This window comes from Pseudorca crassidens, chromosome 5 (genome assembly GCF_039906515.1).
Source record: "Pseudorca crassidens isolate mPseCra1 chromosome 5, mPseCra1.hap1, whole genome shotgun sequence".
Lineage (NCBI taxonomy): Eukaryota > Metazoa > Chordata > Mammalia > Artiodactyla > Delphinidae > Pseudorca > Pseudorca crassidens.
The window spans coordinates 74,717,807-74,738,757 of NC_090300.1; the positions used below are offsets into that span (position 1 = coordinate 74,717,807).

The 20,951-nt window shown below is 36.6% G+C and overlaps 1 protein-coding gene across 3 annotated transcripts in view; it reads right to left on the bottom strand.

The window, feature by feature from the left end:
- The window catches only part of ATP13A4 (ATPase 13A4), a 151,431-nt gene that overhangs the window by 54,914 nt on the left and 75,566 nt on the right, over window positions 1-20,951 (bottom strand). For all 3 annotated transcript variants that reach the window (XM_067738441.1, XM_067738442.1, XM_067738443.1), the window contains exons 4-10: window positions 17,720-17,790; window positions 17,549-17,629; window positions 16,004-16,073; window positions 14,365-14,499; window positions 10,491-10,560; window positions 3,242-3,376; window positions 723-893 (exon numbers count right to left, since the gene is read on the bottom strand). In XM_067738441.1, coding sequence (XP_067594542.1) covers window positions 723-893; window positions 3,242-3,376; window positions 10,491-10,560; window positions 14,365-14,499; window positions 16,004-16,073; window positions 17,549-17,629; window positions 17,720-17,790 — 733 coding nt within the window. The remainder of the gene's footprint in view (window positions 1-722; window positions 894-3,241; window positions 3,377-10,490; window positions 10,561-14,364; window positions 14,500-16,003; window positions 16,074-17,548; window positions 17,630-17,719; window positions 17,791-20,951) is intronic.

Sequence of the window (20,951 nt, forward strand, 5' to 3'; positions counted from 1 at the left end):
GCCAAATACCTAAGTGCTAGAATGGATATACCTTAGCTCTTTCAGAGCCTATTCCTCTCCGGCTTTCCTTCCTTATACTTTTAATTTCAATGCATCCCAGAGATAGGAAAGCACCGTATGGGGGCAGAGCACAGCTTTTCCAAATACAGCTTCATTTTAAGGAAAGGATTTGTAAGTGTGCATGGACGTGCACACACACACACACACACACACACACACACACGCACAGAACACCCAAATTTAAATTAAATGGCCCAGTAAATACAGATGAATTCAATTTCTAATACTTTTCATCATCAAGTTTTCAGTTTCTAGTCCTGCCTGGAAAGAAGTTGAGATTCGTTCTCTGGGTTAGAATACCTAAGCTCTAGGTCCAGCTCTGTCAGTGAGCGGCTGTGTGATTCTTTTTAAACTTCACTTGAACTGTGCAGGCCCCAGCCTATTCATGTACAAAATGAGGACAGGCATCTTTGTTCTGATAATTTGATATGTGGAAATAGTTTATAAATTACAAAGCATATGAATAATAATTGCTGTCATCAATGTTATTATTTTTACTAAAAGGTATAGGCCATAGCTCAATTCACATTTTAAATATCTATATTTACATATATGGGGTTTGTCATCTAAAGACTGCTCCTTACCTAATTCATTTAAGGCACTAGACAAACTGAGCAAAAATATTTCATCAAAATAATAAAATGAAGGAGATGCTAACTAACCTGTCTGCAGGACTACTGCTTTCACGGCGCCAGAGCAAGCCCCCCTGGCCTGGATAACCTCTGTTCCACAGAAGAGGACATGCCGTTTGTAATCCGCTTCACTCTGTGTTTTCCAGGGCACAGAGCTATCCATCTTAGGTAATGGAGTTTTAGTGACCGGAATACTTTCTCCTACAGAAAACAAGCATCTCATTTTGTGAGGTAGGAGGCCTTCACTCACTTAAACATGCAAATACTAACTCATCACACAGCAGGCATTTTTTGGAGGCTGCCACGTGGCAGGAACAACCCTTGGTATAGGGGATACAAGGAGAAGCATAGTTCTTGTTAAGAGGTTTGTAGTCCAGAGGGGGAGACAGCCATGGAAACAAATAAGTATAATGTCATATTATAAATACTATGAGTATTGTAAAATGAAACAGAGATGCTGAAATAGACTGGAAATAAAGATTTAGGGAATAGCAAGTTGTGGGGTCTAGGGAATGAGAGGCCATGAGAGCTATGTAGGAGCCAAAGCGTGGAAGGCCCTGCATGCACATACTTAAGTGTTTAAATGTTCTTCTATAGGCATTGGTGGCAGGAGGGAAATAGGGAGATATTTAGCTGTTTGATTCAGGAGAGTACTATGACATTTACGTACAAAGAGAGTGTACTCTGTCTGCAGTACGGGAATGAATTGAAGTCTGATGAGATTGGAGGCTGGATATCCAGTTGAGAAAAAAATCACAAGAGTCCTGCTTAAAGAGGACAAGGTCTGAACTATGGCAACTGGCAGTAGGAGTAGAAAAGTGGCACTGGTTTTGAGAAATAAGAAATTGAGCAGCTACAAAACTTGGGGAGATTTTTATATTGGCAGATCATAGGGACAGAGGAATTCTAAATGGCTTCCTGGTTTTTGACTTGGAAGAAAGAGCAGAGGGTAGCATTAATCATCAACACAGGGATTATAGGAGGAAGGAGGAAGGAATTGCCTTTCGGTCCCTGATTTGGAGATGCCTTGTGGAATGACCATGTCGAGACGCTTTGTAGGCAGTTAGATATTTATTTGGGTCTGGAGCTCAGGGGAGAGGCCTTGACCAGAGATATTTAGTCACAGGTCATCACCTTATAAACAATAATTAAAGCCACAGGAAAAGACAAGATTACTTAGGGTTCGAGTGAAAGGTTAGAAAAGGAAAGGTCCAGGACCCCTGAACAACATCAAAAATCAAAGAGGTGGAGGAAGAGGAGAAGTGTAGGAAGCTGAATGGTATTGTCAGTGGTAGAAGAACTTGGAGAGTCAGCACTGACTTGGAAAGTTAGAAGAGTGTTTTCAGAAGGAAGAGATGGTCAGAATGGTTAAATGCAGCAGATAGGCCAATAAGATGTGAAATTTAAAGAATCCATTGGATTTGCCAATTGGGACATTTGTGACCCTTGCCAGCACACTGGGAGGGGCAGATTTCAGTGGGTTAAGTGGCAATACAAGGTGGTCAATGAGTTGTGAAAGTAACCAAATAAAGAATAAAGCTTAGAGAATAAAGCTTATTGAAGCCCTCCACCTCCATTTGTAGAAAGGACAGTATAAGATCAGGGATATGTTCCAGTATACTAGGGCCACTTTCATCAGGAAAATTGCACTTGGCTTTGTAAAAGTCCCAGCACGAAAGGATTTTTATCAGTCTATGGATTCCCTAGAGAAAGGAACCTGACCTGTCACACATGTTTTGTTTTGTTTTGTTTTGTAAGTTCACATAGGAGGGAGCTGTGTGCTCTTGTCTGCATTTAATGCCTTCCTGGTCTGCCAGGAGAAATAGACTCGATTTGGACTTTAATGGGAACCACAGTACTGTACATCAATATGTATTTATAGCCTCCAGTTCCATCTCTGAAAAAGGCTTTATGATTCTTTAGCTTACAGAAAGGTAGGCACAGCATCTTCTCATAAGTGCATATGTGAGTAAGAACTCAAAGCACCGTGACCTTGAGAAGTCACTTCTCTCTGAACCTCAGCTTCCATACCCATGATACGACGTCCCTCCCAGCTCCAGCATGCGATTTAAAAATGAAACACAGTTAGTCCAAAATATCCAGTGTGTATTCTGAAGTTAGCAGATTTGGCAAATCCTGCCTCAACCACTTTTCAACATTTTCAAACCAAGCTAGGAAGAGCCTGGCCTTGACCAGGGTGGGGCAGGGTTGTGGGGGAGGTGTTTCAGGATTTCATTAATGGTTTTCAAACCCTCCGTGTTTTTCTGAAGATGTATTTTATAGAAAAATACTAAACATAAAAGTCACAGATGATCCTGAAACAGCTAATGACCTCTAAAATCTTTAAAGGTAAAATGACAGGGTTGTAATATCTAACCTAGTACTAGAAAGCAGCTTTAATTTGAACTCTCAGATCCATCCAGTGCAGGACTGTTAATAAGATTTGTGGGGATAGGAAGGTCCCATAGCAACTCCATGCTTTGCCATTATCATTCAGCAAAAACCTGGGAGAACCAGCAGAGGCTGTAAGCTAGGAGGTAGAACCATACCTGTCAGCATGCCCTCATCTACCACACAGCTTCCATCTATCAGGATGGCATCACACGGCATTTGCACTTTGTTCCCCGTCAAAATTAATAGATCTCCAGGTACCAGGAAGCGTGATTCCAGCTCCTGGACTCCAGCTGAAAGTGTGAGGAGACAGAGTTGAGTCAGGTTTTTTCCCACAAAAACACAGTCCAACATCTACCTAAATTGGAAATCAATGAAAAAGCAACCAGGGCATATATAAAAAGGAAGCCATTCCTCAACATTGATTGGAAATTTGCAAACTGTAAGAAAAAAGAGTAATACATTATATTACATAAAATAAAAACCTTTGTGTGGCAAAAAAAATAAATAGGCAGAGAAAAAACTAATGACAAATTCAGAGAACATGTTTGAAACTTACTTTACAGACAAAAGGTTAATATTCCTAATAAACAAAGAGTTTGAGAAAAAAGAGACTATAGCAAATGACTGTATAGCAAAATTGCTGGAGATGTTAACATATAGTTCACACACACACACACACACACACACACACACTACAAGTGACAGGTGTTAAACATTTGAAAAGATATTCATTCTTACTCATAATAAGAAAATTGAAAAATCTGTCCTTCCTTTCTGCCTTCTGTCCTTCTTTCCAGTCTTCCTTTACTTCTTATCTTCCTTATTCATTCCCAAAGCCCAAAGCTATAGGGGGTTAAGCAAGACAGACATCCATGCAGGGGGCTGGGTGAAGTGGGGATGGGGGTGACAGCACCTACCACATGGTGGAGCCTAAAATGGATGAATGGGTGATTACATGGCCTGGTGCAGAGTGTCAGAGGGAGACAGGACCCCCATGGTGGCAGTGGCCTGGTGTGAGATATTGGAGTCCAAGCAGGGTGAGAAAGGCAGGATTGATACAATAACTAGATATAATGAGGCTAATGAGAGCCAGGTTTCTCACTGAAGAAAGGAAGTTACAAATAGAAATAGAAATAAAAGCAGAATGAACTCTGTGGTATTGGACTAGAATTGGAGACAAGACTGTAAACTGATGGTTTTCAATAGAGAAATAATATAGATGTGAATGTGTATGTATATAAGAATACATGCATATGTATTTGCTTGTCTTTTTTTATATGTACATGCTCTAATTCTGTTCTCTGAGAGGGCTGAGAGCAGTGAAAACCCACTAATGATGTGCACACCTAGTGCTCAAATTTTGGTGTCTAAATTTCATTTCCCTTCAAAAAAGAACTAGGGTTCTTTAAAGAAATGGCTGATTACAACGCTGGGCCAAGAAAAGTACAAATAATATAAGGTAGAATGTCCCGCTATGCCACTAAGTACGGAATTGCTCAGAGAGCAATGGGGTCAGATCAAGAAGATATCAAAGCCAACTTACAGAGCTTTCGCTGCCTAAATCTGTAATAATTTGAGCATCAAAGTAATGAATAATAATAATGAACAATAACCCATCAAATAAAACAGGAGTTCATTAGTCCATAATGACATAAGTAAATAAATAAATAAGTGAGGAGAAAAGATAGCTTTTTCTTACAGTAAATTGACAATTAATTATCATAGAAGGAAAGAAAATCACCATTTGGCCATTACCAAGGCAATAATTAATCTAGCCAAGAAACATCAATGGATACTAAAACTAGGGGGTGAAAATTTGATGAGGGTTGTTTATTTATAAAGTCTCAAAGTATATGTCAACAAAATAACTATTAATTAGAAAGAGAAAAAAGTAACTGTACAATAGAGAAACCTGACAGACACCATTTAATTAAGTAGTCCAAGTTAACATCACCAGTAATAGGACAAGTTTAAATTATGTACCACCTAAGAGAACATGGCATCACTTTTGTAATATTCCAGCCAAAATAGCGTAAGCTGAATTTAACTGTAAGGAAATATCAGGCAAATCCACGTTGAGGGACATTCTACAAAATAACAAAGTGGGAAGAGTCAAGGTCGTGAAAGTCAAGGAAAGATTAAAGAGATATGGCAAACAACAGTATTCAGTGATCTTGGGTCCTTTCTTATAAAGAACATTATTAAGACAATTACAAAATTGGAATGGGACTGAGCATTCTTTGGTACTAATATCAATATTAATCATCTGATATTAATGTTTGAATTGTTGTTACATAGAAGAATGCTCGTATCTTTGAGAAATATACACTAAAGCATGTGGGCGTCATGGAGCCACTTATTTTCAAATGGTTCAAGAAAAAAGTTATTTGATCTACTCTTGTGGCTTTTCTGTATGTTGTAAATTACTTCATAGGGAAAAAGAAAAGAAAGAAAGAAAAAGACAGAGAGAACCATACATGAAATAGCACTGCTCACCTATCTGATTAGAAAAATCTAAACGTTTGTCAGTATATTCTGTTGGCAAGATTATGAGGAAACAGGTACTTTCACACATTTCTGGTACGAATGAAAACTGGTACCTTGTCTCTGGAAAGAAATTTGGCAATATCTCTCCATCAAAAATACATATGCATTTATTATTTAACTCAGCAATTTTACTTCTCAAAATCTATGTCAGAGGTAGACTGGAAAAATATGGAAAGATAAAGGCACAAGGTTTTTTATTACAGCATTATTCGTTATAGTAAAAGGCTGGGAAAGAATCCTTCAACAGAGAACTTACTGAATAAACAATGGTTCCTCCATACAAGAGAGTATTACGCAGCTGAAATATGAATGAAGAATATCTATATATACTGCTCTGAAAGGGTCCCTGGGAAACATCATTAAGTATGTAGCCTACACACCAGGAAATATAAGTTAAATGTGTAGGATACACCCCTGCAAGCTAAAAAGCAGCAGTATATGTACATATCCTATTCTGCATATATACTATGTCACTATGAATATTATCTATAATTTGTATTTTTGAATGTAAAATTTTTTTTAAATGATTACTATTGAGAGTATGAGTACACAGGTGCAGAAGGAAGGTTAGGAAATTGACTCCCCTGAGTGTCTTTTGTTTTATGGATTTAACTTTCAAGTCATATAGATATTTTATATAGTAACTACACAAACTAACACAAAAATAAATTTGAAAAGCTAACATTAAAAGGCTAAAACAGAATAAATGAGGTGAACCTGCTGTTCACCTAGTTGTGAACATAACTGTTGTTGGCATAACCATACAGAGAAGAATTATTTTGAGTGACTTTAAAACATATATTTTCAAGTATAATTTGTACCTTCCTCATGGTGTATCACAAACAGGAGAAAAAAAAGAACTTTAAGAAAATTCTTAAATTGTTTTTAGGAATCATATTGTTGCTGGGTGTGTTGGTTTGTTACTCTGAGATTACTATGTGTAATGGGATAAAGCAAATGAGTAATTTGTTGCTGTAATTGAGAATCAGGACTTTTGGTATGGAGAAAGGAGAACTAGAAGGACAATCAACAAAGTTAAGTTAAAAACCCTTAGTTCTAAACTTAATCTGGAAATGTCAGTATGAGCTCATAATTCACATTTATCTTTAGAATATTATTTTCTAGGTATGTCTTCTGAAAAGGCCTGGAAACAATGACTAACACCACAGAAATGAGCATTCCTAACACTCTGACTGATGTCTCTAAGTACCATATGTAAGAGGTCTTTGGAAAATTGGATGTGTCCAGGTTTGGAGCAGGAATTGTCCAAGATGAACTTGGAATAGCTTATCATACCAGAAAGCAATACAATTTTCAAAGATTACTGGGGTCATGTCAAATGAATTCGAGAGTCAGCATGAAAAAGTCTGAAAGGCCAAAGATGGGCATCTTGAACAACAAGAATAAAACCTGCAGCGGATGAAAATATCCCAACCATGTTAAAATTACACATGTATAATGACACTAAAATTTTTTTTAAAGCCTTTGGAAAATGCTAAAAGATCAACCCATTATTCTGAAAGCTGGTAAATAAGGAGAAATAGTCATATATTTATCCTGAAACAAACTGAATCTCAGGGCAATGAAATGGTTGAAGAAGCGTGTCTCTCTTTATGGAAATATTCCACTTAATGTATGAAGATGGAATATATTCTAAACTCAATGAAATAATAAATCTGGGTCATGAAGATTTATGTCTGTTAATATCACAAGAAAAAGACAAATATTATGTACCTCCTATTAGAAATACACAATACCAATTATGAAGTACTCTTGCCAAAAACTCAAGCCTCAGATCTAACCACCAATTTATAGGAAGTACAAGGAGTAGAAAATCATGTTAAATTATTCCATGAGTATGCAATCAATACACTCAAAACCGTGGAAACCAGAGGATGAGCCACTTACTTTCTTCAACAAAAAATTTTCAAGGAAAAAAATAGGATGTGGAGGAGGGAAAGTGTGGATTAAAATAAACTTGAAACTTAACCAATTGCAGTATATGGACTTTATTTGGATCCTGATTTGAAAATATATATTATATATAATAAATATATACTGTATATCATATATATCATAAGTATATACACACACTTGTGATTCAATTGGTGGAAATTTGAATACTGCCTGTAGAACTGATGATTTTTTAAATTATGTTTTTGTTTTTTTTAAACACCATTTCAGAAATCTCTCTTGTTCCTCCTACTTCACTGCCCTCACTCTTATGTTTTTTTTAAAGCTGTGATAAAGGAATTAAAAAGGAGTCTTTATATTTTAGACCTATACTGAAATGTTTTCAAATGAAATTATATGATATCTGAAATAGTTTAAAAATAATCCAGGGTGAGGGAGGAAGTAGAACTGATGAAAACACATTCAGTGACTTGATAATAATTGAGTCTGGGTGATAGGTACATAGGGTTTCATTATTGTATTCTCTCCACTATTATATGTAAAATGTTTCATCATAAAAAGTTACATTTTTATGTAACTTTACATTTCAGGACATTTTTAAAAGGTAAAAATTCACTTCTAGCAAAGATATAGCAAAAAGGAGCAAATTTATCTTCCCACATGAAACAACCAAAAGTCATACAAAATGTATGAAACAATGGTTTTAGACACTAAATATAAGCAACAAAAGAAATGGGAAACAAATGAAGATGACCTGCAGCTTACTGCCTGTAGAGGGTTTCCAGGCCACTATGAAGGAGGCGGAACCCAGACAAAGTCCAGAAGACTCTTAGTTTGGAACAGAGATAAAAGTCTATGGAGATTAAGGCATCTTGAGTTCACAGAACAGAATACTGGAGAGAAAGTTAATTGCCCGGAGGGAGAGCCCCAAAGGCCCACAGAGGTCCCCTTTTAGTATTCAGCAGACTAGTAATCAGCACATGCATATGAGGGAACTACTAGCAAATGAACAATGGGACATTTACATTTAAAATATCATTTAAATAGCATCAAAATATGAAATATTTAAAAATAAATCTGAGAAAGAGTGAAAAACTGTACAATGAAAACTACAAAACACTGCTGAGAGAAATCAAAGACAAATAAATACAGATACACCATGTCTGCAGGTCACAAGACCCAAAATTGTTAACAGGTCAGTTTTCCACAAATTGATCTATAGATTCAACACAATCCCAATCAAAATTTCAGCATGTTCTTTTGCTAGAAATTGACAGGCTGATTCTGAAAGTCATATGGAAATGCAAAGAGCCCAATATTGCTAAAATAATTCTGAAAGAGAACAAAGCTGGAGGACTAACATTATTCTAGTTCAAGACTTATTATAAAGCTACATTATGTGGCATTGATATAAAGACAGGCAAATAGAACAGTAGAATAGGATGAATAGGATAAGGAGTCCAGAAATAGATCCACCCATGTACAGGAAACTGATTTTTGGCAAAGATGCGAAGACAATTTAGTGGAGAGAGGACAGTCTTTTCAACATATGGTATTGGGACATTTGGATATCTGCTTGCAAAAAATGAACTTCAATCCAAAAAAAAAGAAAAAGAAAAAAAACTTCAAAATACAACAGAGATGAAAATGTAAAACTTAAAACTATAACACCTCTAGAAGACAACGTAGAAAATCTTGATGACCTTGGATTAGGCAAAGATGTCTTAGATATGACAAAAAACATGATCCACAAAAGAAAAAACTGATAAACTGGACTTTAACAAAAGTAAAAACACCGGCCCTTTTAAAGACACTATGAAGGGAATGAAAAGACATTATAAGTTACAGACTGGGATAAAATATTTGCAAATCATATTGGAAAAAGGACTTGTATCCAGAATGTAGAAAGAACACTCAAAATTTAATAATAAGCAAACAGTCTAATATGGAAAAGATTTAAACAGATACCTCACCAAAGAAGATATACAAGTAGCAAAGAAGCACTTGAAAAGATGCTCAATGCCATTAGTCATCAGGAAAATGCAAATTAAAACAACAATGAGATACTACCCCTCAGCTATTAAAATGGCTAAAATTAAAAAGACTGACCATACCACGCAGTGGCAAGAATGTGGAGCAACTGGAGCTCTTACACACTGCTGGTGGGAATGTAAGAGAGCACAACCACTTTGGAAAACAGTTTCTTTAGAAGTTAAATATTTACTTATCATATGATCCAGCCATTCCACAGTTAGGTATTTTCCCTAGAAAATAAGAAATGAAAGTGTATGTCCGTAGAAAGACTTGAACCCAAATGTTCAAGTGGCATTATTTGTAATAGCCCCTAACTGGAAATAACCCAAATTTCCATCAACAAATGAATGAATGAACAAACTGGTCTATCTGGACAATGGAATTCACTCAGAAATAAAAAGAAATAAACTATTGATGTTCTTAACAAAATGGATGAACTTCAAAATTATTATGAACTTCGATCCCCAAAAAATTAACCCAAAATATACTATAAAAGACAAAAAAATGCATACTATACAATACCATTTATAAAATATTCTAAACATGCAAAGTGGTTGCCTGAGGATGGGGATGAAATTGTGAGAAATTGAAAGGGAAGATTACAAACAGGCACAAGGCAACTTTTAGGGGGGATGGACAGTCACCTTTATTGTGGTGATAGTTTCATAAGTAGGTACACATGTCAAAACCTATCAAATTGTACACTTGAATTCAGCTTATTGTATGTCAGTTTTACCTCAACGTTTTTTTAAAAGGTGAAAAACATCTCCACTTCCCCACCCCTTTAAGTAAATGCACAGGAAAAGATACATATGAAGATGAGAGTAGTAGGAACAATCAGGAATACAAATTTAAATCCTTTTCTCATTTCATATGGACAACACACAGATCTAAAATGAAGTGACTTACCCTTTTTCTCACATACAGAGACTGTAATGCTATTATGTGATTCAACTAAATGGCGGAGCTTTACAGATTGCTGAAAAAGAAGAATAGAAAATTTTAAGAAGCCTTTTCTATTTGAGGATAGGTCCCAGATATTATTCAGTAAAGTGTTAGCCTGCTTTAAAGATGGAGCCAACTGAATGTACTGTTTAAAAACAAGACTGAGTAGCCTCCTACTCAACTGAAAAAGCATCCAACTTGTGGTGCTCTTCAGCCAGTGATAAGAAGTACGTGTTGTTTAATAGAAAGCAAGTTCCCAGCATGCTCTGTCCACTCAAAAGAACTTTGATCATTCAACATTTACGTTTATACCTAAATAGTTTCAAGAACCAAGCATTATTTCAGTTTGGGGTTATCCCATATCAGAGTTCCTAACCTAACTTCATAAGGAGTTTGATTGTTCCTGTTATTCCCTCATAGTATTTGCTGCTTTAATATGTGAAATATACGGGACATTGAGAGTGAATAAATAAGAGGAGACAAAAATAATAATACAATTATATTTGATTTCACATTTATTAAGAAATTATTGTGTGAAAGACCTTTTACACGGTCCTGGGGATTACAAATTCCCAATCATTTAGTGTTTTCATTTTTTTATTCTGATTTTGTCATTTAAGACTCTCCCTTAATCTCCTAGCTTCAAATCATTTACAAATCTGACTAATATGTCCTAAGAATGATGAACAGAATCATATAAGGCAAAAGAGTGTTCTGCTATTAACTTATTCTTTTATTCATTCATACATTCACTCAACATTTATTGAACAACCTTTATGCTGAGAGGTTGGGGTGGAATGGTCAACAAAACAGATATGATTCTTAGCATCAGGAATTTACAACCTACTGGGTAAATACATTTAATCAAATAATCACACACATAAATATATCACTGCAATCAACAATAAAATGAAAACAATAAGGTGTTTTGGGAGCATATATAGCTAATGAACCAACAGAAATCTTCCCTGAAGAAGTGACATTGAATCAAATAGGTTGTTGAATCTATGTGTCTCAACTCAAAAGAGATATTTGGACTTAAAATACATATATAAATTTGAAAGTCATTAGCATATGCCTTTAGAAGTCATTAGTATATGCAGTATAAGAATAATGAAGACTCAATGTACTCACATGAAAAGACCATCAAGACAGTATTATTAATAATAATAGTAAAGCTAGGTAGGAAATAGTGTGATTATGCTCCCTCTTACATAAGAAAGGAAAACAAAATAGATGTATATTCCAAAAACATTTTTGGAAGAATGCCCAAGAAACTAAAAACTGGTTGCATAAGTGGAGGGGTGGAGGAAGAGGGAGCCTTTATGTGGTGAACATTTTCATATTGTTTTGATATGAGACACCCATTTTTTAAAAAGCCAGGTAGAGGAGGATGAACTATAAAAAGAGAATGGAAGAGCAGCTAGAGAGGTGGAGAGTGTGTTGTCACTGAAGCCAAAGGGAAAGCTCGGGAGCAGTTAACAATGCCAAATGCAACTGAGAGGTTTAGTGAAATCTACGCTGTGGAAGAAAGTATACACTGTGGGAGGGGAATCATGAAATCAGCAAGCAAAAGACCAACCACTCAATAAAAATTAATGAGGGACATGAATACGGTTCACAGTAAAAGAAATACAAATAGCTTAAAACACGAGCAAGTGCTCAACTCACAATGGAAAACATGCTATTATAGTTATGAAATTCTATTTTCATTTATATTGGCAAAAATAAGGAAAATAAATAAACACTCTTGGGAGGAGTGTATATTGGCATTACTTGTTTAAGAGGCATTTGACAATGTCTAGTAAAAAAATATATTTAGCTTATGATTAAGCAATTTCAAATACAGAAAATTTATATCTCTTTATCAATACAGATATGTTATACACACATTTACATGTAATATAAATTATATATACTTGTGATTTATACATATTTGCAAACACATATATGTGGATGTATGAAAAGATATATATGCAAATATCCTCAATGCAGCATTGTTTTAATAGCAAAAGACTAGAAACAGCCTAAATATCCATCAGTATAAGACTGGTTTTAAAATCATGGTACATTTAGAGAAAATATATTTGTGCAGATACAGAAAGATATTTAAGATACATAGGTGAAAAATGCAAGTGCGTAACAGTGTATATAATAGTATACTTCCATTTGTATAAAACAAATAAACGCATATGTGTTTAACAGTGCTAAAAGTATATAGAACATCTGGTCCCAGTGGATGCCTCTTAAAAGGAGACCCAGACACTGAAAGAACTAAGGTGGGAGGAGTATTTACCACTCATTTACACTATTTTGTTCTTGTGAACTTTTTTGATTATGTCCATATATTACTCCTTCTATTAAGAAAAAAGACTAGCTAGTTTTAAAAAGTACTGTTTTTTTATTTTAAAACTATCTATGAGGGCTTCCCTGGTGGCGCAGTGGTTGGGAGTCTGCCTGCCGATGCAGGGGACACGGGTTTGTGCCCCGGTCCGGGAGGATCCCACATGCCGCGGAGCGGCTGGGCCCGTGAGCCATGGCTGCTGAGCCTGCGCGTCCGGAGCCTGTGCTCCGCGATGGGAGAGGCCACAACAGTGAGAGGCCCAAGTACCGCAAAAAAAACCAACAACTATCTATGAGCCTTAGGATTATAGTGGTGACCTTAGCAAGAGCTCTTTGAATGGAGTCATAAGAGAGGAAGCCAGCTCCATATAGATGAGAAATGAGAGGGAGAGGAGTAAATGAAGAGAGATGCATAATGAGCTTGAGAAGTTCTGCCGTCAAAGGGAGAAAAGAGGTAGAATAGTAGCTGAAGTTTGAAGCATGGTCAAAAGAAGGGATTTTTTTCATTTGTTTCTGTTTTGTTTTGTTTTGTTTTTAAGTTGGGAGAAACTTGAGCATGTTTAAATGCTGATAGGAAGGCTGTCAGGGAGAGGGAATGAGGAAAAGAGTCATTCACCGACCCCATAAGCATGCTGAGACGGTGAAAAGGATGCTATCAAAAGCACAAGCAGAGGGCACCGCCTCCTCTGTAATGAGAGATCAGGTCAGGAGGGAGGTGGAGACAAAAGTCATCTGGCAGTAGGAGGGTGCGGAACTGAGCAAATTCCTATCTTATGATTTCTATCTTTGTGGGAAAAAAAAAAGCAATGAGATAGATTATCAGCTGAATTAGAGGAAAAGTGGAATGTGGGCAGTTAGGCATCTCAGAAACTTGAAGGAAGATTTGGTTTGAGAACTTAATTCCAGAGAATGGGAGAGCACATTGACCAGAGACATATAGAAAGCTTGTGCAGATGAGGTCGGTATTCATGGATTTATAGCACAATCAACCAACGTGTACCGTGTGATTTTTTTCCTGGCAGCGCCTAGATCCCCTTGTGTAGGCATAAAGAAAGCCAAGAGTTGGACTGGGGTTTTGACAAATGATTACCAACCAAACATAAAGGACAAAGATATTAAACACTCCTTATTAAATATTAAAGACTCCTCCACCTTCACCCCTTTTCCACCATCTTCAAGACCCATCAGTAGTCTCTACACATATTTTTTCACTTATTCACAATTCATAAATATTTGCATTTTCTTCTCAATAATCAGCCTTAGTAAGCTAAAGAGAGGGAAAAAATAACTTGAAAGGTTAGGGATTGGGATGGAAAGGAAAGGAAAGAACTAGAATTTGTTGAGCATCAGCTATTGTGCTAGATATTTACAAACGTGGTCTCATTTGTTATGGACTGGGCAATGACTATTTTCCGATTATACGCTTTTCAAACAAAATTTCAACAAAGTCACACCTCTTTCTTTCTCAGACCATACGACTGGTGGAAAAACTCACCTCTCTGAGATCATATACGGTCAAAGCGATGGAAATGATAGACATGATTACGATAGCAAAAGCATACTCCTTATAGTCTTCGCTAAACCACAGACAGACACTGAAGAGCTGAAATATGTAAAATGGATTTAAAACCTGTTGGCAGCATAAAAACAGGAAGACAAGGGAGATATTTAGGTTTTATACTTAGCTATTCATTGACTTGTTTGTTATCATAATCGTCTCCATGACAAATCGTCCCACCCAATATTCTTATTATATTTATGCAGCAATTACCATGTACCAGATACTGCACTAAGCAACTTTACCTGAATTTACTCATTTAATTCCCATAATTATCTTATTATCCAGAAGTTATTAGTTATCTCCATTGTAAAGATGAAGAAACTGGGCCTTATATCTTGAGAAACTTGCCCAAGGTCACAGAGCCACAACTGTTACTGACCAGGACTTGAACCCAGGCAATCTGGCCCCAGTGCCCTTACTTTTAATCACCACTGCACCTTATAATTTACAAAGTATTGTCTCAGGTATCACCATGTTGACCATCACAACAGTTGTGTGAGGAGTAGATATTATCACGTCCAGTTTACATTGAGTGGCCTTCGGAACCTGGCCTACTGGTCAGGTTTACAAAGTTAAAATGCTTTCTAGTTGTTCTTCTCTATGACACAACATTGCTATATCTGAAGCCATTAAAGTACTTTAGATTAATGTACGAGTTGAAGACTAAATTTTCTCATAAATAGAGAGCCAAGCTGAAAGGAATAATCTAGATAATTGAGCATCTAGAACACTAGGGGAGAAAGCAGAGATTAACTCCAACAGTTGTAATCCTGCCTGGGATAAAAACATTTTGTGCCCTTACTCAAATTCCCTCTAGTTGATTCCCATCTTTCTAAAATAGGAACAGTTATCTTTGCCTCTGGTTAGGGAACAAGCCCACAGAAACTTTTCTTATCAGCTTCTTCTGCTCTGTTTCGTGACTTAAAACTTGCTAGAAATATTGAGAAAGTAGCTGGAGTTTAGTAAGTCTTTTTTAAGTCAAGGAGGAGTGGAGGTACCATGCAGGAGAGGACCCAGAGTACAGCTGTAAGGTTGTAGGTATCATAATAATCACGGTAAAATGAAAAATGAGCCCAGTGAGAGAGTCAAACAGAAAAAATTCAATGTAGTAAATTATGGTCAAATCTTTCTTTCCCTCCCACACACACACTGAGATCAGTAGAACTAATAAGGCTGAACAGATGTTTTCTTCCTACAGTTTTGGACGCTAAGGCAATTGTATATGTTGCCCATAAGAAAGGGATTGAGTTGTTTAAGTTTTAATTATTATTTTAGTTTCACAAAGATGAGACGGGATAAAAAGTATAGGATTAAGAACGAAAGAAAGAAAGGAAACCCTGTGTTCATCTAGTCATTAAAGGATAAATAGACAAACGAACATCACATCTTATGCTGTAACAGGAAATGTGTGTGCAAAAATGGACCACAAGAAACAATAGAGATGTGAATATGCTTTGCATTCTTTTAAAATAGCCCAAATTACAGTTACTATTAACAAGTAGCATTCTTGATCATTTGACTAAAATCTAACCTTTTTATTTTCTAGCCAGCATCAAGAGAAAATACTGATTACCTCCTTGATGAGCAGTTTCCAGATGGGTGTGATTTCAACATCGATAGTATTTGGCCCACATATTAACCTCCTATAGGGAGAGATCACAGCCTACTCAGTTACCCATTCAAAAAAAAGACTATTCCATGTTCACTTTCCCACTTGTGGGATCAACATATGCCTCCCTTATTACATAACATCACCATCTTTCTCAAAATAACTGGAGAGGGGGAGGGTTTTCAGGTGCAAAACCAATAAGCATGATCATTTATTGAATTAAATATTTCCCTAATGGTAATTTGGGTATTTAATTTTAGTCATTTTTCCATTCAAGTAGTTTCAGGATTAGCACTCTCTCAACTCTCTCTCTCCCCAACTCTTGGCTCCATGGATGTGAGACGGAGGGCTCATTACAGGGGAACAGTTTTACTGATAAGGAATACTGAGCCTACTTTTCCTCCTCCTATTCAGTGCTGGGAAGCTGCAGAATTTGTTTTAATGTGAGTGAAAAGGTGCTGAACTCTCAAAAATAGCTCCACAGTTATAACGCCCTTTAATTGAAAACTCAGAGATGTGTTTCTTTGATTACACAGAGCAACGACACTCTATGAGTTATCTTGCTGTTGGGAATGCTAAACACTTTCTCTGTGCCTTCTACGTAGATGCTCAGACCAAAGAGCTTAACAGAATGTAAATACTACAGCAGTGCTTCTCAAACTTTAATGTTTATACAGACAGCCTTGTGGTCTTGCGAATGGGAAGGTTCTGATTCAATAAGGATGAGATGTGACCTGAGATTCTGCATTTCTAACAAGCACCCATGGTGATGGTGCACTCTGAGTCCATTCAAAGTACCATCAAAGCTCCACCCCAAAATGGGGTGGAGGGGAACGCAGTAATCATAGAAACTTACAACTAGCAAGGTGTTTATAGAGTTCTCCTCCCCTTTTTAACAGTTAGGAAACTGAAGCCCATAAAGGAGAAGCCATTTGCTCAAAGCCACACAGTGAATTAGTGACAGACTCTTGGCATTCAACCCAATGCCCTTCCCAAACCTCGCTCCTCTGCCCAGTAGCTTATTTAGAATTGTGGAGCTACAAGTCTTGCATGATATTCTTCTGCTGCTCTACAATTATTATTTAACTATGCTGTCATAGTATAATACATATTTCCTGATCACAGTCAAAACTGGTTCAACCTTATTATTATAGTAACCTTGAGGAACATTATGCAGAGTAGAAAGACAACTAAGCCTATAGTCAGAGATGCACTTCTTCCTCTATCACTTCCATCTGTGTGACCTAGTTCAGGCCACTAAACCTCTCTGAGTCTCAGATTTTTCATCTGTTATACTGAGATGATGAGGATGTCTGTTCTAACTTCCCCACAAGGTTGCTCTGTTGAAGTGAGATAATGCATACAAAAGCATTTAATTTAATAATACTAAATAGAGCATTACAACATATTCTGATGTTGACCAGTTAAGATAACCGTTTCCTGGGCTCTCTTTTTCACTAACTGGTGACAGTCGTTCTGAGCTGGTGTAGATAAAAGTATACGTGGTACCTAATCTCTTGTTCTTCTGTTGTTAGACCTGATCCAAACTTTACATGTATCTTGGCAGAACTGAGCCAGTCTTCCAAAGAGCTAAAATAATAACAATGAGAAAGACATACTGAGCAAAATATTTTTGAAATAATATTTTTCTTTTCAGATGCAATTGCTCAAACAACTTACCCAATTTTCTGGAACTGTCCTTCTAAGTTGTTCCAAACATATCTTATTTTCTGCACTTTTATGCATCTCACCTGCAAAGGAAAAGTACTAAGAAATCTCCAGTTTAAGGATCAGCAAATACATAGTTCAGTGATTAAAGAAGCATTCGTGGAAGAAGCAAAGATAGAGCCCTAGTATACTTATTTAAGATTTATCCTTTCCTAACGAATCCTATCCTTGGCTACTACACAAATGGCATTCTTTATTAGAAACCCTCATTCAAGCAACGTGTATCATGGGCCTACTACACGGATAAGTATATAAGTAAAACTCACCCTCTGTGTTCCACTACTTGATAACCAAACAAGGGAAGAAAATAGGTTATGAAAGGGAAAACTATACCATACAGTCAAATTATGCATGTGTCAAAGAAATGAAAACATAATAAAGAAAAAATTATAGTATTGAAATGCCGCAGAAATACAGAGAGGGTAGATGACAGAAGGTATCATGGAGAAGAAGAATCTGAGCTGCATCCTTAAAGGATTGGAAGAATTTTGCTCAGGTGAGAAGGGAAGAAGGCATTTCAAAGAGATTATACACAATTTAGTTGTGAGGGAGGGGTAAGTGAAGGGAGGATATTTGACAGCAGAATGGAGAATGAGGCTGGAAGGATAAATAACGACCAGATGATGCATCCTTAAATGCTAGCATGAGTATTTAGAACTTTTCTTTTGGAAGCAATGGATTTGCAAAGTAACCTATGGAAGAGACACCGAAGACACAGTCTAAAAGATTAGACTGGCAGCAGGTTCTAGAAGACAGTGAGATGGCTATTGCAAGAAAATGAACTCTACAACATCTGAGGGTGTTGGCAATGGAAAGAAAGGTTAATGCTTATGACGTAATGCCTTCTTGTTTTTGCTTTCTTTAAGCAACTTTACATATAAATCTGAATTTCCATTAACAGGTGACCTAATTAAGTACAAAGAGAAATGGTAAGACTGTGATATTGTTATGGAGCAATGGTTATAACCTCATTTTGCCCATTGGAATCAACTGGGGAGTTTTAAAGAATACTGATGACTGGGTCCCACTCCCAGAGAGATTCTGATTTCCTTTGTCTGGGGTACAGCCTGGGCATAAATAGTTTTAAACTTCCTCAGGTGATTCTAATGTGCAGCCAAAGTTGAGAAACAGTGTCCAAGACTTCCTTCTATAGCTACTCTTATCATTGTGTCCTTGAGAAACTCAATGAAATTTCTCTGCACCTCAATTTTCCCATGAATAAATTAAGGCAATTGGCCAGATCATTTCTAAGTTCCACTGCAACTCCTCTGAATATGTTCTATACCTATGAGCATTACAGTCAGTATAAACATTAGATAAAATCTAAAACTTGGAAGAGCATATAGTTGGTACATAACAAGTGCTCAACACATTTTTTATTAAATAAATAAATGAGTGCTTTTCACAACCACATGTCAACTAGAAATAGAATTATTTTTCTTTTTTATAAATTGAAGTATAGTTAATTTACAATGTTGTGTTAATTTCTGCTGTACAGCAAATTGATTCAATTATACTGTATATACTTTCTTTTTAATATTCTTTTCCATTATGGTTTATCACAGGATATTGAATTTAGTTCCCTGTACTATACCGTAGGACCTTGTTGTTTATCCATTCTATATGTGCTAGTTTGCATCTGTTAACCCCAAACTCTGACTCCATCCCTGACCCCTTGGCAACCACAATAGAAATAGAGTTTAAATCCCTAAGCTCCAAGACCTGGGTTACTTCAAATGACTTTTAACCTTGTCCAATAAATATATGTATGTAAACTTACTGTGGTAGTCATTTAATGCTGTATGTAAATCAAATCATTATACTGTACATCTTAAACTTATACAGTGCTCAGTGCTGTGTGTCAATTATATCTCAATAAAACTAGAAGAAAAAAAATATATGTGTATGTGTGCACACATTCATAGTTACCAAGTGAGCGTATTAAATACTGTATTTTTTATTTTACGGAATGGATTTATTTCAGTGTGTTGGCTTCAAAATAATATTAAAAGAAATCCTATCTTCCAATTGACTTTCAGTATAAAATTGGAGTGAATTGCCACTGGGAACAATTCTTGCTTCACAAGTTACAAGTTAAGGTGAGGAAACATGACCAGCTTGGGGTGTGTTAGCTGTCATGGCCCATCTTGGAGAAGCCCACAAACCTACAGCCCGTGCTCCGCAACAAGAGAAGCCCCTGCAATAAGAAGTCCACTCATCAAAACAAAGAGTAGCCCCTGCTCACCGCAACTAGAGAAAGCACATGCGCAGCAACGAAAACCCAACACAGCCAAAAAATAAAATAAATTAATTAAAAAAAAAAAAAAGAAACAGGGCTGGAAATTGAACTTGAGCCCCTCTAGCCCCCAAGTCTAGTCTCTGAAGGATCTAATAGTCAAGCTAGTCTCAGAAGACGGTCTGAAAATCCCATAACTTCCAGTATTCAAATTGTATAAAGTGAGGGTTGCTTACTTTATTAATTCTGTAAGTTCAGAAATTCAAGTTAGAAAAAATGTAAAAGACAAACGATGGTAGAATGTGAGACCCCTGCTCAGTTAGAGAACCTAGATCAACAGGCTGTGAGAAAGTTATATAACATAATAGATACAAACAGCAGATGAAGGCAGCAATAATGAGGAATAAAGAGGTTACTGGTAAGTTTTATGTCAGGCCAGAAAATGGAAAATCCCATTATCTCCTGACAATTTCTGAAGCTATTCTTCACAGAGTGAGAAGAATGACTCCATCATACACCTTTTAAATATCTTTGAGATTCCCCAAGCAGGAAACACCTCTGCCTGGAGTTTCTCAGCTTCCCTCATCATGTCCAGAGGCTCTGAAAGCTGATAAGAAGATGTTAAGCATAATATTTGCAAAGGGTGCAGTTTATTTGCCCATTGCCTGGAACTTCAGACCAGGAAACAGTAATTAGGAAATCAGGGATCAGCTGTGGGGTGATTTTCATCTTTCCGCTCAGAACCAGAAATTGTTCCAATCCTCAGGCATTCCACTCTTCATTTCTGTTTAACAGGTTAAGCCATGGGTTTCACTTTTGCATGTAATCCTACAAAATAGCCCTTGGAGTCCCCTCTTAGCCTACATTTGCTGCAGTCTCCAAACTCCCCCTATGTGGTCCTGAACGGTTATCATTTTGGTATTGTGTTATTGCTGTCATTGTCATCAT